This window comes from Ursus maritimus, unplaced genomic scaffold, assembly GCF_017311325.1.
Source record: "Ursus maritimus isolate PB19 unplaced genomic scaffold, ASM1731132v1 scaffold_2, whole genome shotgun sequence".
Taxonomy (NCBI): domain Eukaryota; kingdom Metazoa; phylum Chordata; class Mammalia; order Carnivora; family Ursidae; genus Ursus; species Ursus maritimus.
In genome coordinates this window covers 29394329-29409795 of record NW_024424452.1, presented here as the reverse complement: position 1 = coordinate 29409795, position 15467 = coordinate 29394329, and the positions used below count along the sequence as shown (strand labels likewise).

The 15467-nt window shown below is 50.6% G+C and overlaps 1 protein-coding gene across 2 annotated transcripts in view; it reads left to right on the top strand.

Annotated features, from left to right (window-relative positions):
- SNX29 (sorting nexin 29) overlaps positions 1–15467 on the top strand; it is a 511108-nt gene that overhangs the window by 108318 nt on the left and 387323 nt on the right. For both annotated transcript variants that reach the window (XM_040635311.1, XM_040635312.1), the window contains exons 12-13: positions 9784–9847; positions 11901–12029. In XM_040635311.1, coding sequence (XP_040491245.1) covers positions 9784–9847; positions 11901–12029 — 193 coding nt within the window. The remainder of the gene's footprint in view (positions 1–9783; positions 9848–11900; positions 12030–15467) is intronic.

Genomic DNA, 15467 nt, shown 5'->3' with positions numbered 1-15467 from the left:
CTTTCTTGCCAGATACGTCCCTCGGTTCTATTTCTTCTCCTTGAAGCAACCTTTAAAACCGTTGTTAGTTCTTAAGGCAGCATACCTCTTGAAAGCTAAATGCTGTGCTGATGCCTTTTTCTTTTTTAACTTTGGAGAATAAACGTACAGACTGTTCTTGACTTAATGAGTTCCTACCTTTCCCCTTGTTTTTTCTTAAGACACCCTTCCCTCCCCATCCACCGAGTTGCTCCTAATGTGACCGTTGGTGTGTGCTCCGGTGCTGTCTTCTCACGGGATTGCTGAGTGGAGCAGGGTGGGGGGCACCGGGACCCTTGCTGGTTCCCAAGTCCATCATTTTGAGGTTCCTGGGGAGTTTCCTCGGGTGCTCGGTCTCTGCTTCTGCCCCCTTCCAACTCCATACTTCTGACATTCTCTAGGAGACCTTTTTTATTTTATTTTTAAAATTTTAACCATATGGCTCTACTGGCGTGCCCTACTTCCGCTCTTTGCAAGCTGATGGCGATCAGGAGCTCCAGCTTCGGGGTGGGGGCCTCAGAGTGGGGGGACCCGTAGCTGCGGTGTGTTGGGCCTGCTTGAGGAGAACCTTGTCAACTGCGTTTCAAATCAGATGTACGTAAAAATGTGGTTGCCGGCTTCTCTTGACAAATCAGAACTGGGTGGTAGCCTGGGACGGTGGTCTGGAGGCCGGGGCTGCTGCCTTTGTGGGCCGTGTTCTCCCTTCTTGCAGCTGGCCCCACACCCCTGTGAGGACTTCACTGTGTTCACTGCCGTTACTTGGGGGCCCAGTCTGCGTTTGCTTTGGGGACGCTTGTCTTAAAGTTTGTATTAAAGTCACTGTAAATAGACTGTGCATGAGTGTGTGTGTGTGTGTGTGTGTGTGTGTACGCACGTGCGTGCACAAATGAGACCCCCGCCCCCAGCCCCCAGCCTCACATTTCACATGGAGAAGGTGATAAAGATACAGAACTTGATCATTGTTGTAAGGTATTTTTCTTTCCCTTGTGATTGTATTTCTCATTTTGTTCCTACGGGTTCCTCAAACCTTTTCTTTTTTCTAGATTATGTAGAAACAGTGTTAAGGGTGGGGGGTGGAGGGGCTCTTGGGTGGCTCAGTCGTTAAGCGTCTGCCTTCGGCTCAGGGCGAGTTCCCAGGGTCCTGGGATCGAGCCCCGCATCGGACTCCCTGCTTGGCAGGAAGCCTGCTTCCTTTCCTGCTCCCCCTGCTTGTGTTCCCTCTCTTGCTGGCTGTCTCTCTCTCTCTGTCAAATAACCAAATAAAATCTTTAAAATCTCCACACACCCCCACCTGTTTTTTCTTTTCTTTTTCTTTTTTTTTGTAGGCAGAGGTTGGGGGAGTGGAGGCCATATGCTGGGGGCTTGAGGCTTGAGTGTGCCCCCTCTCGGGGGCCAGCTCAGCCTGGTGCTGCCGGTGCAGGTTGGGGACAGGTTTCTCAGGAAGGCTGACCAGGATCGGGCCTTGTCTGATTGACTTCCGGCTCTGTGGCCTGCGGCAGGTGTCTTTTTTTTTTTTTTTTTTTTTTTTTTTTTTTGGGCCTTCGTTTCCCCATTCATAGAATTGGTATAATAGGCCTTGTTTCTCTAGAGGTGGCGAAAATTCACGGGGACTGTGGATAGACCGTGCTCTTTCCCGGCTGGGCACACAGGAAATGCTGCAGGGTCGCTGCTGGTCCTCGTAGCACTGGCAATGTGTCTGGGGACACTGACACCCCCCGCCCCCCCCCCATCTTAACGAATTACAAAGTAGAAACCCTGGGTTGGCAGGGGAGAGGGGGAGGCCGGAAACAGAACAAAAGGCAACAAGGGCCGGATGGATTATGGAAGTTAGAGGAGCTCGATATAGTTTATCCTTTCTCCTGGAGATGAGCGGGAGTGGGTAGGCAGAAAAAGATATAAAAAGCAGTAAGTTAAGTTTGAAAAATGACGGTGTAGGTTAAGTATATAGCCGTAGAAGCATATTATTTATTTCTGTGCCTGTGCCCTCGTGAGCTCTCTCTTTAAATATAACTGAGTATGGGCCCCAGGGGAGCATTTGTAAAGGCTCTTTGAGGTCTTTGGGAGGCGTTGCTATATATAGGCAAAGCGCTATTATATAGATCTATGTATATGTGAGAGCGCGCGTGCACCCGTACGTCCCGATTGTCTGCGTCTAGTTATCCTAGGCTGTGAGTTTTCTCCCCCTTAAAATGATCTTTAACTCCTCTTTCACAGTTAATCTTAAGATCATCCCTCCCTTCGGTGGCTGAGCATGGGCAGGCGCGCCCCCTCCCGCCGCGGTGCCTGCCCCGGTACTACACATAGCAGCCTCTGACCCCCATCATCCCTGTGTGAAGGGTGTTCTCTGTAGTGTGTGTCTGCATCCATATTGGTCCCTGCTCTGCCTATCTGTTTGAAGTCTGGGGTTCCCGTGGGTGGATTCATGTGCCGGGGAAGAGGAGAAGGGTCCAGTTTTGGGTCCTGGTGGTGATAGAAGAATCTGTACCCTCCCTTCCATTCCCAAGACCCATTGGAAAAATCTTGTTTGAGCCTGAATCCCCGTCCCTGGGGCAGGAAATTACAGCTGTGAATGCAGTGGTTAGTGTTTTCTGGGGAGGCACTGAACTTATTATTAAGCACAGTTGATGTTTCTGCCTGCCCATTCCACTCTCAGTTCCTGGAGATGAGCAGACTTTAGCAGTGGGGATCAGTTGCTCATTAATTCATCCTACCCTTCACTCATTCTTAAGGTCTTGGGTGTACTGTGGACAGAGGCTAGGGCAGGTAGGGGCCCCCTACCTCTGGCCACCCTTCCCTGTTCTGGGCTGTGTGGGGGCTTTGGTGCTTTCATGGTGGTATCGATAAGGTATGATGGGGCCTTAGGGAAAGGGGGGTTTTGGTGGCTTGATTGGCTGTGAGGACTTGGGATGGCTGAGGTTTGAGACACGAGGGCGGGATAGTAGGGGCTCTTAAGGCCCTGGGTGCTGGGAGGGGGCAGAGTCAGGCAGGAGCTGGGTCGGCCATTCATCCACGCCCGTGTTATTCCTGTGGCTATGTGGTCTCTGCAAGTCACTCTCCGTGGTCTTGGCTACTACATTCGTGCACTTAAAGACCAAGTCAGCCATTGGTAAGTTCACCAAGGCAATAGGGCTTCTTCTTAGAGCTTGGGGTTCTCTGTGGCTTTGCCCCAGTGTCAGGCAGCAGGGTTCTCATGTTTGACACTTCAGACACCAGCCCCTTTGCAAAAGTCCGCATTTTCTCTGCACTGGGTTTGCCTGGAGGGGTTTTACTGGCTCCTCTCTCTGGCGGACTTCTGCCCCTGTGTCTGTTAGCTCCTTTGTCCCCGGCCTGGCCAGCTCTCCTCCGCTCAGCTTTCAGCACATGGATCTTGGTGGAGCAACTTAGAACCGTTTGTTCTTGGCCAGATGCATTTGCTTCAACATCCCCCCCCCCCCAGCCATCCTTTATATCTAGTGAGAGACTGGCCCATCCCAAACTTCTGGAGAATTCCCTCTGATTGGCTCAGTTTGAGGCAACCAGCCACCAAATGTCTCCCTGGCTGCAGCTGGAGGCTTATAGGGCAGAGTCCTGAGGAGGGTCACCAGTAAGACTGGGCCGGCCTCCTGGCTCCTTGACTGCCCCTGCCAGTGGGGGAGGGCCTCACAGAAGAGGTGATCCCTGGCCGAAACCTGAAGGAGGCTCTGAGTCCCTCAGGACAGCCTGTGCCAACACCCAGAGGCATGAGAGAAGGGGAGTGGGTCTGCTCTATGGCAGACGAAGCATGGAGGCGTGCAGGAGACAGGCAGGGTGTGAAGCACCCAGGGGCTGAGGTGCATGTGGGCTGGAGCTTCGGGCATCCATGGGGCACAGGCGGTGGTTGAGCCCTGGGTGTAGATGTAGCCGCCCCTGGGGAACCACTGAAGGCAGACAGAGAAGATCAAGGGCAGGAGGCTGAATAGGGACAGCTGGAGGGACCAGCGGCAAAGCCGAGGAGATCTCTGAAGAGGTGGGGAGGGATTTGTGGGGTCTGAGGCAGCGTTCCCCTCCTGCCCGGGGTCCCAGAAGGGAGACTTGAGGGGTCTGGGATTTGATGAGGGAAACCTGTGTTTTTTTTTTTTTTTTTTTTTTTTTTTTTTCTTGTTTTCCCTCAACTACTGTGTTGGCTTCCCTGAACAGGGTCAAGTTTCCATAGTGGATCAGTTTTTTGTTAGATGGGCCCTCTATGGGCAGAAGTTGAAAACAAACAAAATATAATTTCGTTCATGGACCTGTTTGTTTTCATGTTAAGGCCTCTGCTGCAAGATGGCGTTAATGTTTGTTCACATATTTCTAGTGTTTTATGGTTGCACTTCACATTTAAATAATTTCATTTGAAATTTGTTTGGGTCCATGACAGAAGCAGGGATGTAAGTCTTGTTTCTGGGTCCCAAAATGGCAACATTTATGGACGAATTCATCCTTTCCACTGTGATTCGAAATGCTGCTCTTTATCCCAGATCAATTTCTTATGGTTAAAGTGAACATTCTTCTGTGTACTTGGCCGGATTTGCTTGTCGTTTCTCTGAAGCCAAGGAACTGATTTCGAGGTGGATGGTCCTCTGCCTTCAGCCTGGGGTGTGTGGAGGCCGCAGCACAGAGAGGCAGCTCCTTTGCCACTTGAAACGTGTGTTGTGGCAGGTAATAAAGAGGAAGAAAACCACAATGATAGAGACTAAACCAGTAATGGGATGTGCGGTGCCGGGGAGAGGAGAGAAAATTACAAGTTAGGGAGTGCTTCTGCCGGCGTGTGTCACTGGTGCTTGGAGAAATACCCTATTTATGTGATCTGTGAAAACCAACCCCAGTGTTACCCACTGGCTTTGCTGCCCGAGAAGTCAGCAAGGTGAATGCGTATGAAACGCTGTCCTGAGTGTTCGTGCATAGCTGGACTTTTCCCTTTTTCTTGGTGACCTTGAATGTGCTGTGATGGTGGTGTGGGGAAGGCCGGGGGGATCTGACAGCCTTATTTTTCCTTCTGTTTCCCCATGTCAGGGGATGGTGAGCTCAGCCTTGGTCGTCACACTGTGTTTCATGGGTGGCTCCTGGGTAGTGTGGTCGGGGTGCCCTCAAGATGAGCCTGTAGCCGAGCTCTCTCATTCCAGCTGCTGTGGCTCTTGGCCGGAAGAGCATTCGTGTTTTCTGGGACTTTCTGGGGACTGCTGCTTCCTCCAGGTTGTCTTTCCCCCATGGAATATGCAGTTTTGAGCTGCAAAGTCTCAGGGGCAGTACCTGGGACCCCTTCATGCCGTGCCCCCAGAACACAGACATTCCGTCTCCTTCAAGTGACACGTCATTCTCTGGGTCTGATTTCCCACTTTGCCCATGGTGATCTTGTTGGACACTTCAGAAAATTCTATTATCTGGTCTGCTGCTCTAGGGCTTAGGCCATTTTAAAAAAGTTATTTCCCAAAGTTGAGGTACACAGGAACTTCATAAAATCTCCTAACTCCTGAAAACGTGCTTGACTGAGCCGACTTCTACTTGGGTAGTCAGCGCTACCTCGTCCCCATCTTGCTGTCCCCTGCTGTTGAAGGGGAGGCCACTAACTACAGGGATAGGTAACATGTGGAGTGTTTATTATGTGCTGGGCGTTTTCTAAGCACCTCATTTACATATTACACATTACATATTGAATCCCTACGACGCTTGTTTGAACTAAGGACTCTTGAGATCCCATTTTGTAGAGAAGGGAGTTGATGCTCAGAGAGGGTGGGTAACTTGCCCAGAGTCACCGAGCTGCAGAGTCAGAATTTGAACCCAGGTCCTGTGTTTTAAAAATCAGGACGCAGAACAACTACTCTGCGTTTGCGGCAGTGTGTCTCCAGGCTGGGAACTCCAGTTGACTCGTGAATCATTCTGCAAGGGATGTGGCATTATCACCGCTTTGTATTTTGGCAAAGGTGGAAGCCCGCTTGAGGTTACCAGGCAATAAGTGGCTGAGCTGGGGTTTGAAGTCAGATCTGCCCAGCCCAGGAGCCTGTTGATAGCAGCTCTTCGCGGATCCTGCCTCTGTCATCAGAGTGGAAGCTGCTGGAACCCGCACCTGACCCCCTTGCCCCTCCCAGCTCCCACTAAAGCGACATCTCTCCAGCTCTTGGTCCTGCCAAACGCCTTTTCCACGCTCGTTGGCCTTAGGGTGTGGAAGGAGACTTCAGACCTTATGGCCTTTTCCCAGTGTGGGTTTCTGCTCTGTATGGAGAGTCCTCATGATGTGGTTGTGAAAATTGAAACAAGACTTGTCAGGTGCTGGTAGTTTGCACATAAAAAATGGGCATCACATGGCAGCTGTTACTGTTGTTCGTTTCCATGGTATTGCAGTTGGGTGTGAATTGTCATTGTCCGTGAAACTTGACCAAGCACCCAACGTGCTGGACTTCTGGGGACCCAACGTGCATAACCTGTTGTGCATCTTTAAGGAGTTGTAAGCCAATTGTAAGAGACAGGTGGTTAATTATTGTACATTCTGCAACTTGTTGAGGGGTGGGGAAATCACGGAGGGCTTCCTGGATGACATGCCTTTTCATCTGGGCCTGAATAAAGGAGTAGGGTTTTATCAGACTGGAAGTTGGGCGTGAGCATGAGAAAAGACAGGTTCCAACAACATGTGGATAGCGTCAAAATAGTGCAGTTAAAAACATTCCGGAGAGTCTCTCAGGAAGGCCTCTGGTAAGAGGCTGCTGTCTCTGCAGTTGAGGCCAGGCAAAGGGGCTGGCGATGCCTGGTGACCCCAGGAGGGGGCATGACACAAACGTGTCATAAGGCTCGTGTGTGTGGGTGGTGACGTGCTCCCTCCTGCAGAAGCTTGGCAGAGAGGGGGTGGGGGGGACTGAGCAGTCCAGGGCACCCCGTGCTGAGCGCTGTGGCGGTGGGGGCGCCCTGTAGAGCTGTCCTGCTGCTTAGATCCAGGGCGGGTGGTTCATGGATGTGAAGTAGACACGCGGGTGTGCTGCTGCCCCCGCACAGAAGGCTCGCGGATGGAGTGTGGTTTCTCCGATTCCCAGGAGATCGCACTAGGGGTCGGGGGAGGGAGGATAAACAGGTGGTGCACAGGGGACATGGGTGGGCAGCAGGACTATGTTGTGTGATATTGTAATAGTGGACACAGGTCAGTACAATGTTCCAAACTCCTAGACTGTACAATGCCAAGAGCAAACCCTGATGTGAACTTTGGGTGGTTCCAGGGCATCAGTGTAGGCTCCTCAGTCCCGACAAATGTCCTGCTGTGGTGGGGATGGCAATGGTGGGGGAGGCTGTGCCTGTGTGGGGGGCAGGGGGTGCACGGAAACCTGTACCTTCAAAACTGCTTTAAAAAATAGTTGAAGAAGAAAGTTTCACCTCATCCAGCATCCTGGCAACTCACTGCAAACGCATACCTTTTCTTCCATCCCTGTAAGAAGTTTGGACCAGTAGAGAACCCCAGTGGGAAGGTAGCTTTGTAGGAAAACTCGGGATGCAAGCAGTCCTTGGAGGACAGGAGCAATTTCTGGGTTTGTGTCCACAGTCCATGACTGCTGGCTACTGGTGCTGGGCTTCTCCTTTTTAAAAGATTTTATTTATTCATTTGAGAGAGAAAGAGAGACAGAAAGCACAAGCAAGGGGAAAAGCAGTCTCCCTGTTGAGCTGGGAGCCCAGTATGGGTCTTGGTCCCAGGACCCCGGAATCATGACCTGAGCCGAAGGCAGACACTTAACCTTGTGAGCCACCCAGGCGCCCCTGTGCTGGGCTTCTTGAAGAGAAAGGCCACCTAGATCTTATCCTGTCTGCCCACCCCCCCCATGGCTGTGGTGTCCTGGAACAAATGACTGGGTTGTTTGCGTGTGGCTTTCTTTTCTCCCCCCGCATTTTTCAGTTAAAGTTTTACATGCTGAGTTTTGTAAGTTATTGGCTGCAGGGTGTAAGAGGCAGTGCCTTACCACAGTGCCCTCCCATCCCCTTGCTCCTCTGAACCTTCTGGCTCCCCAGGGAGTTGCGAAGGTGGGTGCTGTTTTTGCCTCTTGGATCCGAGGGAAAGGCTCATAGAAGCAGAGACACTGGTTTGAGCCTGAGAGCCAGGACCCTGTTTAACTGGTCAAGTTCAGAAGCAGAGTCCCATAGACCCTGTTTCATAATAGGCCTATGTGAACGTGTATTGTGCTCTTAAGAAATAGTCCTTTAAAGACCTTCCTTAAGTTGGGAGCCTGGCTCCCTTCTTGGGAAGGTACCTTGTACTCAGGAGGTGCTCAGTAGGTGTCCGCAGAGCTTGGCTGAGGCAGGCACACGCTCTGCGGCTGTGTCTGCTTCACGTGCTGGTTCCTGTCTCCCAGGGGCTGCGGGCCGGCTTGGGCCCCGTTGGCTTGTAAGGCCTGCGAACTCTACCTAACAACTTCCTTCCTCCTTGGCCCTGCCCCCACCCTTGCTCTTACCTTTTCAGCATCTTTTGTGGAAATGCTTTTCCTTTCCTTTTCCTTTTTTTTTTTTTTTTTTCCCTACTAAATTTTCAAATGTTGGGAAAGATTGCAAGGATCCTTTGTGACTCTGGTCTTAGAACAATGTGCCAGGACCTGTGCCCCTGCGGTTCTGGTTGTGGCCTCGTTACCTGGATACCCTTTGTTTTTGGACTTAGCGCACGTGTGAGTTAGGTCTCCGCCCTGGCCCTCCTGCCTTCTTCCAGGGCCATGGGTCTTCATGGCAGCGTCACCCAGGAGTCTGAGAACTCAGTTCTGATCTTGGCTCTGACATGAAAGGTGTGCGGTTGTGTGACTTCACCTGTCCGGATGTGCTCTTCCTCTGTAAGATGGATGAATGTCCTTGTGAGGTGTCCGTGAAATCCAAATTCCTCCATCTCTGCATGCGACTGGTAGACGTTACTGTTTCCTGGGGTCCAATGCAGAGGTGAGAATTGGGAGATTTAGATTCAGATTCTAGCGCTGTTGGCATTTAATCTCCTTGAGCTCGTTTGCACGCCCGTAAAACGGTGTTTCATGGTTGCCACATGGCTCCGTGCACTCACAGGCGGGTCATTTTGGCTGTGAGCTTTCTAGCAGCCAATCCTGAGATGGAAACAGAATTTCACAGGGTTTGTTGGGAGGTAGGGTGGGGAGCAAAACCGGTCTCGAGATCTGCGTGGTATGGTAGGTGTCTTGAATAGGTGGATGCAGTGTGAAAACAGTTAAGTTTGATGCAGATAGGGAAGTTGGATGCCTATTGAGAAACGTGCCTTCCTATCACTGAATGCTTTCCTGAGTTGAAGAGTAGCTCCGATAAGCAACAAGGGACTGTGCATTGGAGAGGCCCCACCCCATATGTGAACGATAGAAGTCCGTGTAGGAAAACCACATCTCTTAGGAAACTTGGGTAAGTATTTCTATGTCTACCTGGAGCTAAATGCCACTTGATCGGCTCTCTCATCTGTTGATAAACAGCGGTAACTGGGAACAGATCATTGTTCGAAGCAGATGTTGTCCAGTAGTGGGGGCTTGGAAAAGTGTGTAGAAGCCGCAAGGCTGTGTGTTTTCCATAGCAGTGGAGTGTGCTGCCTGAGGAAAGCCCTCCACGCTCCTCACTCTGCCCGGCCCTCCTGTTTCGTGTGGCTAGTAAGTGATGAGCCGCGCCCGTGGGGTCTTGGAGACTGCCCTGGAGTTAATTTTGAAAGGGAAAAGGGAACTTGTCTAGACAGCTTGCCCTAAATAGCACATAATCCAGCTTGGTGAGGGGACGATGACTCAGGCGGGATCTGCCGATTCATCTCGACTTTCTTTCTTCCGTTAGGTGAACTGCGTCAAGCCATTGTGGCCATGATGAACAGGAAGGACGAGCTGGAAGAAGAGAACAGGTACCCTGATTTTTTCAGGCTTAGGAGTAGTCTGTTGGACGTTCCACCTCTGGGACGGAGAGTCTCACAGGGGAAGGAATTTTGCTTTGGCAGGACTGTGACCAGTGATGTCGTCTGGTGTGGGGTGTACCTCTTGAGCGGTGGCAGGGATTGAAAGCCTCCCAGTCACGGCTCTGCCTTAGAACCCCAACTAAGAATTTGGTAAACCAATATTCTCAAACAGCTGTTTTTAGAAAGGCACTTTGAGAAACAATTCGCAAGTTATATAATTGACCCATTTAAAGGGTACGGTTCAGTGTTGGCAGACGTGTGCAGCCATCACCAGGGTCCACTTCTAGAATGTTTTCACCACCTCACAAAGGCCCCCCCCCCACCTGTTAGCTATCTTCCTCTGACCCCCATCCCTCTCCCCGCCAAAAGCAGCGTTTGGAGTAACCTTCCATTTGAGGGCCTATCTTACTATGTTCCAAGCACTCAAATACTTAGTTTTCTCAAATCAGGGATACCTAGAGCAAGATGACATTTGGCTTCTTTTTGGCTTGTTCAGAAGCAGCCCAGTTGCAGATAGCGGGTGGAAGGCTTTATTTGTTTCGGGTCGCCTGTTGAAAACAATGGTAGATCCCCGCCCCGTTAGTAGTTAGCTATGCTGCTCCCAGCTGGCTGCCTTGAATGTGAGCTTCCCGACTGGCTAGGGCAGTTGGTGGAGGGATTTGCCTGCGGTTGTAGGCTAGGCTTTGTGAGCCCGATTGTCCTGCCTCCCTGGGGGTTAGGGGACGTGCGCACACGTGCCTGTGTATGTGCATTCACGTTGCTTTCTTGCTCTACTCCGAGCAGGAACTAAGTGTCCCCCCCCTTTTGAAAGCTTAGTTTGGGCCGTGTTTGACAAGCTTCTTCCTCATCCTTTATGGAAATATGTAAAAGCAAACAAGCATGATTTCTAAAACAAGAGATAATTTTTTTAAAAAAGAAATCTTGAGACAGCACAATTTTCAAACTAAAATAAACTTTAAATGCAGGGCTTGTAGACAACATAGGATTCTTTGTCCTTTCTCCACTGGAGCTGTTGTCTTGGTAGCAGCCGTAGGAAGAACAGTAGTCACTGTCTGTCAGTTTCTCCTAACCCACGGGGGTAAAAAATCACACCATGTTTGTGTTGGGGTTCCAGGCCTCAAGAAGGGAGTTTTTTCAAAGCTCTAAAGGGACATGGGCCTCTGACTTGAGTGAGTGATGGGGCGGGGTGGGGGGGGTGTCTGCCAAGTTCACAGTCACACTTCTCCCTCTGTCCTGATGTCAGCTGGCACTTGTACACTGGATTTGGGATGTACGTGCCCCAAACTCAGTAAATGTTCTCTAGAAAAAGCCATTTGAGGTCCAGTGAGGTGAACGGGAAGTCAGAACCATGTTTGGCTCACTTCTTGAGGAAGAGCTGCCGTCTTGTCTGCTTGTCAAGACCGAGGATGACCAGTGAATGTATTTTGGAGGGTTAACTCCCAGACATAATACTGAGCAGGATCCCTGCAGCATGAGACCAGATAAGGCTGTAAAACACTGTCTGCTTGTGGCACCTGGAGATGCCAGGACAGGATGATGGTGTGTTTTGATGGTAGAAGGGGAAAGGAGAGGAGGCCTCTGTCCATATTCCGCTGTTACTGCTCACAGGACCCTGGTGGCCTGTCCTGGCATCCCTGCCCTGGTTCAGTCTCTTCTTCAGTGTGGCTGCGACAAAATGGTCTCCTCTCATGCGCTGCCCCTTGCGGGGGGATGCCTTGAAAGGGGCTTGCCTGGAGGTCTCTCAGCTCCTTGTTTGCCAGTGGCTGACGCTGCCCACAGGCTAACGGGGGGGGGCACAGAGCCTGGGCCACGTGCTCCTTCTTACTCTGAGGCTCTTGAGCAGACGTCGGTATCCGTGTGAATCCCCTTACATGAGATAGACGGGAATGCGGGTTGATACGGACCCTCGTGGAAAATGAAGGCAGGAGGACTTAGACGAATCCTTGTGTATGGCGTGGTGGGCTCCGCGAGCGGTGTCTGAACAGGTGGCCCCTCTGCCCAGGTCTTTGCGGAACCTGCTGGACGGGGAGATGGAGCACTCAGCGGCGCTGCGGCAGGAGGTCGACAGCCTGAAAAAGAAGGTGGCCGAGCAGGAGGAGCGGCATGTCCTGAAGGTCCAGGCGCTGGCGAGGTACGGGGAGCCGTGGGCCTGACACACGGGCAGGGGGTGGGGAGGGCTTAGTGCAGACCCCAAGCGTACCCTTCACTGGCACTTCTAAACAACAACAGAAGCCAGTGGAAATCTATGCTTTTGAGAGTTTAATTTAACTTATTGAATAATATGTATACATATGGCTCGAAATACAAAATGTACACACGGGTAAACGATGCAGTCCCCCTGGAGGCGGGCAGTGCCAGCCGTTCCAGAGCTGCTCCTTCACCTCCCTCCCCTCCCTTCCTTCGACCTTCGTGAAAAATGGTCATGTACTGCACCCCCCCGGCAGCGTGGAGATGGTCTGTCCTGGTGTCTGTGGGCTGCCCTCTAATAGCTCGTGATCGCTTGTCGTCTGCCCTGGAGTTCGTTCGGCCAGTGTGCCGGCAGCTGGGCGTTGGAGGTGGTTTGGGATCACCTGCTGAGAATGTGGTTTGTAACGATGCCACGTTTGCGTTCATCACTTTTTTCTCCTAAGTTCATTGGAAAAATTCCTGGAAGTAGAATTGCTGAGTCAAAGTGCAGTAGTTTTCTGAGGTGGGTAGAGGTCAACACCTCCTCTGCCCGCTCCCCCCGCCCCCAACCTTAGACGCTGAGCTAAGGTGCATCCCGCAGCCGTGGGTGAGAAGGCCTGCTTCTGCCCAGCCATGCCCGCAGGGTCGGGCCCCGCTTCTGGGTCCCTGGTAACATCACAGGCGAAAAGTGGCCGTGGCGAAACGGTTTCCATCCGCACCTTCCTAACGAAGAATACAGTTCAGCCTGTTCTTACTAGAGAGCCATATTATTTCCTTTCCTGTGATTTAGTTTGTATCTTGTTAAAGGAAACTAAAAATCTCAGGTCTCATGAAAATGTGGATTTTCCTTAATTTGTTCACAAGCAAACATTTTTATGTGCTGCACTTAAAATCTATAGCCTGTCGTTTCTTCGTCTGCTTCTCTGAAGCACTTGGATTTCGTGTTCATGGCTTTAACATGCCTGGATGGGGCATTTCATTGAGCTAATGAACCACATGAGAGTAATTTCAATTTGCTGGACATTATTAGAGTTCGAGTTTTTTTCCTGTTTTAGGTAAGATAAGCAGTTTATGGGTGGTTTTTTAAAGCTTCTTTGAAATAAGACCAGGAGGGGCTCCTGGGTGGCTCAGTTAAGCGGCCGACTCTTGATTTTGGCTCCAGTCACGATCTCTGGGTTGTGAGATCAAGCCCTGTGTTGGGCTCCGTGCTCAGTGGGGAGTCTGTTCGAGATTCTCTCCCTGTGCTACTCTACCTGCTCGTGTGTGCTCTCTCTCTAGAAAGAAAAAAACAAACAAACAAACTTAAACCCCGGGAGTCACGGCCTTGTCGGTCTGTAGGGAAGTCCGGAGCTCCGGCATTCACAGCAGCCGTCCGCCCTGGCGCTGCCTGGGGGTGGGCGTGGCACTGCTGGAATTGTTATGTACATGTAATCAAACGTTGATGCAATGATCCCATATCTAGTTTCCATTAGAATTTCTCTGCTTGCTTCATACTCAGAAAAGCCCTCTCAAGAATGTCAGACAGTTGAGTGACAATGATAAGTACAGTCCCTGGTGTCTTTTCCACTGGACCACCGTTCGGTCTGGCCACGCCAGGGTTCTGTGGTAGGACTGTTTGTGCTTACGATAGAGGCTGAAGTCTGCAGGACTCTGGTTCTGGGTCACAGACAGATTGTTGTTCTCCGTCCTTTTGGGATCGTGCTAGGAGGCTGCTTAGCCTTGAGTCCCTGCTCCCTTCTCTGCAGGTTGGGTTTCTGGGTGATTGCTGAACGTGAGCAAGTGCGCATTTCTTCGTTTAGAAAGTAGATGATCTTCTGCACCAGAAAGGACAAAATGAGAGCCGTATTTGAAAGGACATGAGGCTCTGGATAGAAGTGGTTTAGTGTATTTTGTAGTAAGTGTGTTTTAGTACATGATGAATCTGAGGAGAATTTTAGCCCATGAATGGTATAGAAAAAATTAATTTATTAAGCAGTTTTTATGATCTGAAATGTCTCCATTTGAACCGTGGGTCGCTAGGAGTGGAAGGTGCCTGAAGGTTTGCAGGCTGTAGATAGAAGGAACATGTATGAAACGGCACGTAGTTGAGCAGGAGAGAACAGGAAGTAAGCAAATGGAACTGTTGGATGTGTACATTTTGAATCCGCCCAACGGCTGACCTGTTCCAGAGAGTTCCTGTGCCAGTTGTTGGAACTTTCGTCTTGCCCCTGGCCACGGAAGTAGTGCTGTCCGTGCTGCCAGATGGTGGACCTGCGTGGACAGTTGCTTGTGAGCCTGAGGTATGTTGACGATGGGGCCCAGGAAGGGTCTCAGGCCGGAAGTGAGGCCTGTGTGCGTGCCCTGGGGCTGCTCGGTTCTCACATCTACTTGAGTTCAGGTGACAGGTGTCCCAATGCAGGTGGTTCAGCCTAGTGGTCAGTGGCACGGGTGCCGGCATCGGACTGTGCGGGCTCAGTCACGGCTTTGCTGCTGCTGAGTTGTGTGAGCTGAGCAAGTGACTTAGTTTCCTTATGTCAGATGAGGATAAGAAAACCTTGGACCTCACTGTTGTTGCAGGATAAAATGAGAGACCGTGTGTCAGCTCAGTAAATGTGCTTCGTAAGTGCTCAATAAATGTTAACTATCATTATCCTTTTTCTTTAGTACAATAATCATATTACCAAGAAACCTTATCTCATCAAAACCTAAAATTTCATGGCAATGGTGCAGAAAGAATTAAATGCTAGGCGATTTCAGACCCTAAAACGTGAAATCATTTTTGCCGTAAGTATTGGAATACTCAGTGTGTTGACATGTAGGTGTGTTTTACTGGCTCTGAGTGTTGTTGTAAAACTGAACAACACTCCCCCACCCCCCTCGAACAAATTCAGCATTTTATCACGTTCCTTTTTGCTCAAAATGAGTGGCTTTCCTTTGGTGCTGTCATGGCTCAACCAACAGCAAGGTCGTATAACCAGCCCAGTGCTTTTGTGGCCCCAAGCAGCTGCTCGATCCTGAGGCGGAGGCTTTATAGTCGGGAGCAGCGGAAGGTATGTGAGTCTCATGGCTGAAAGACTGCCATATTTCCTGCTGAATTAGGCAAACTGAAGCTATGAGACAGGTGTTCACAGAAAGCAGAGCTCTGCATGCAAACTGCCTTTCAGAGAAGCCAGTGACCAGAGCTGTTGGGTTATCGTGGGCATGTTTTCTGTTTTTGCTCATTTTATTAGCTCTTAATGCGTAGCAAATTATTCCAAAACTTGACAGTTAAAAATAAATGTTCGTCATCTTCACAGTTCTTGGAGGTTAGGAATCTGGGAATGGATCAGCTCGGTGGTTCTCGAGCAGAGTTTATCCTGACGCTGCAGTCAGCTGACGGCTTGGTTGGGACTGGAGGGTCCACTTTTTTTTTTTTTTTTTTTTT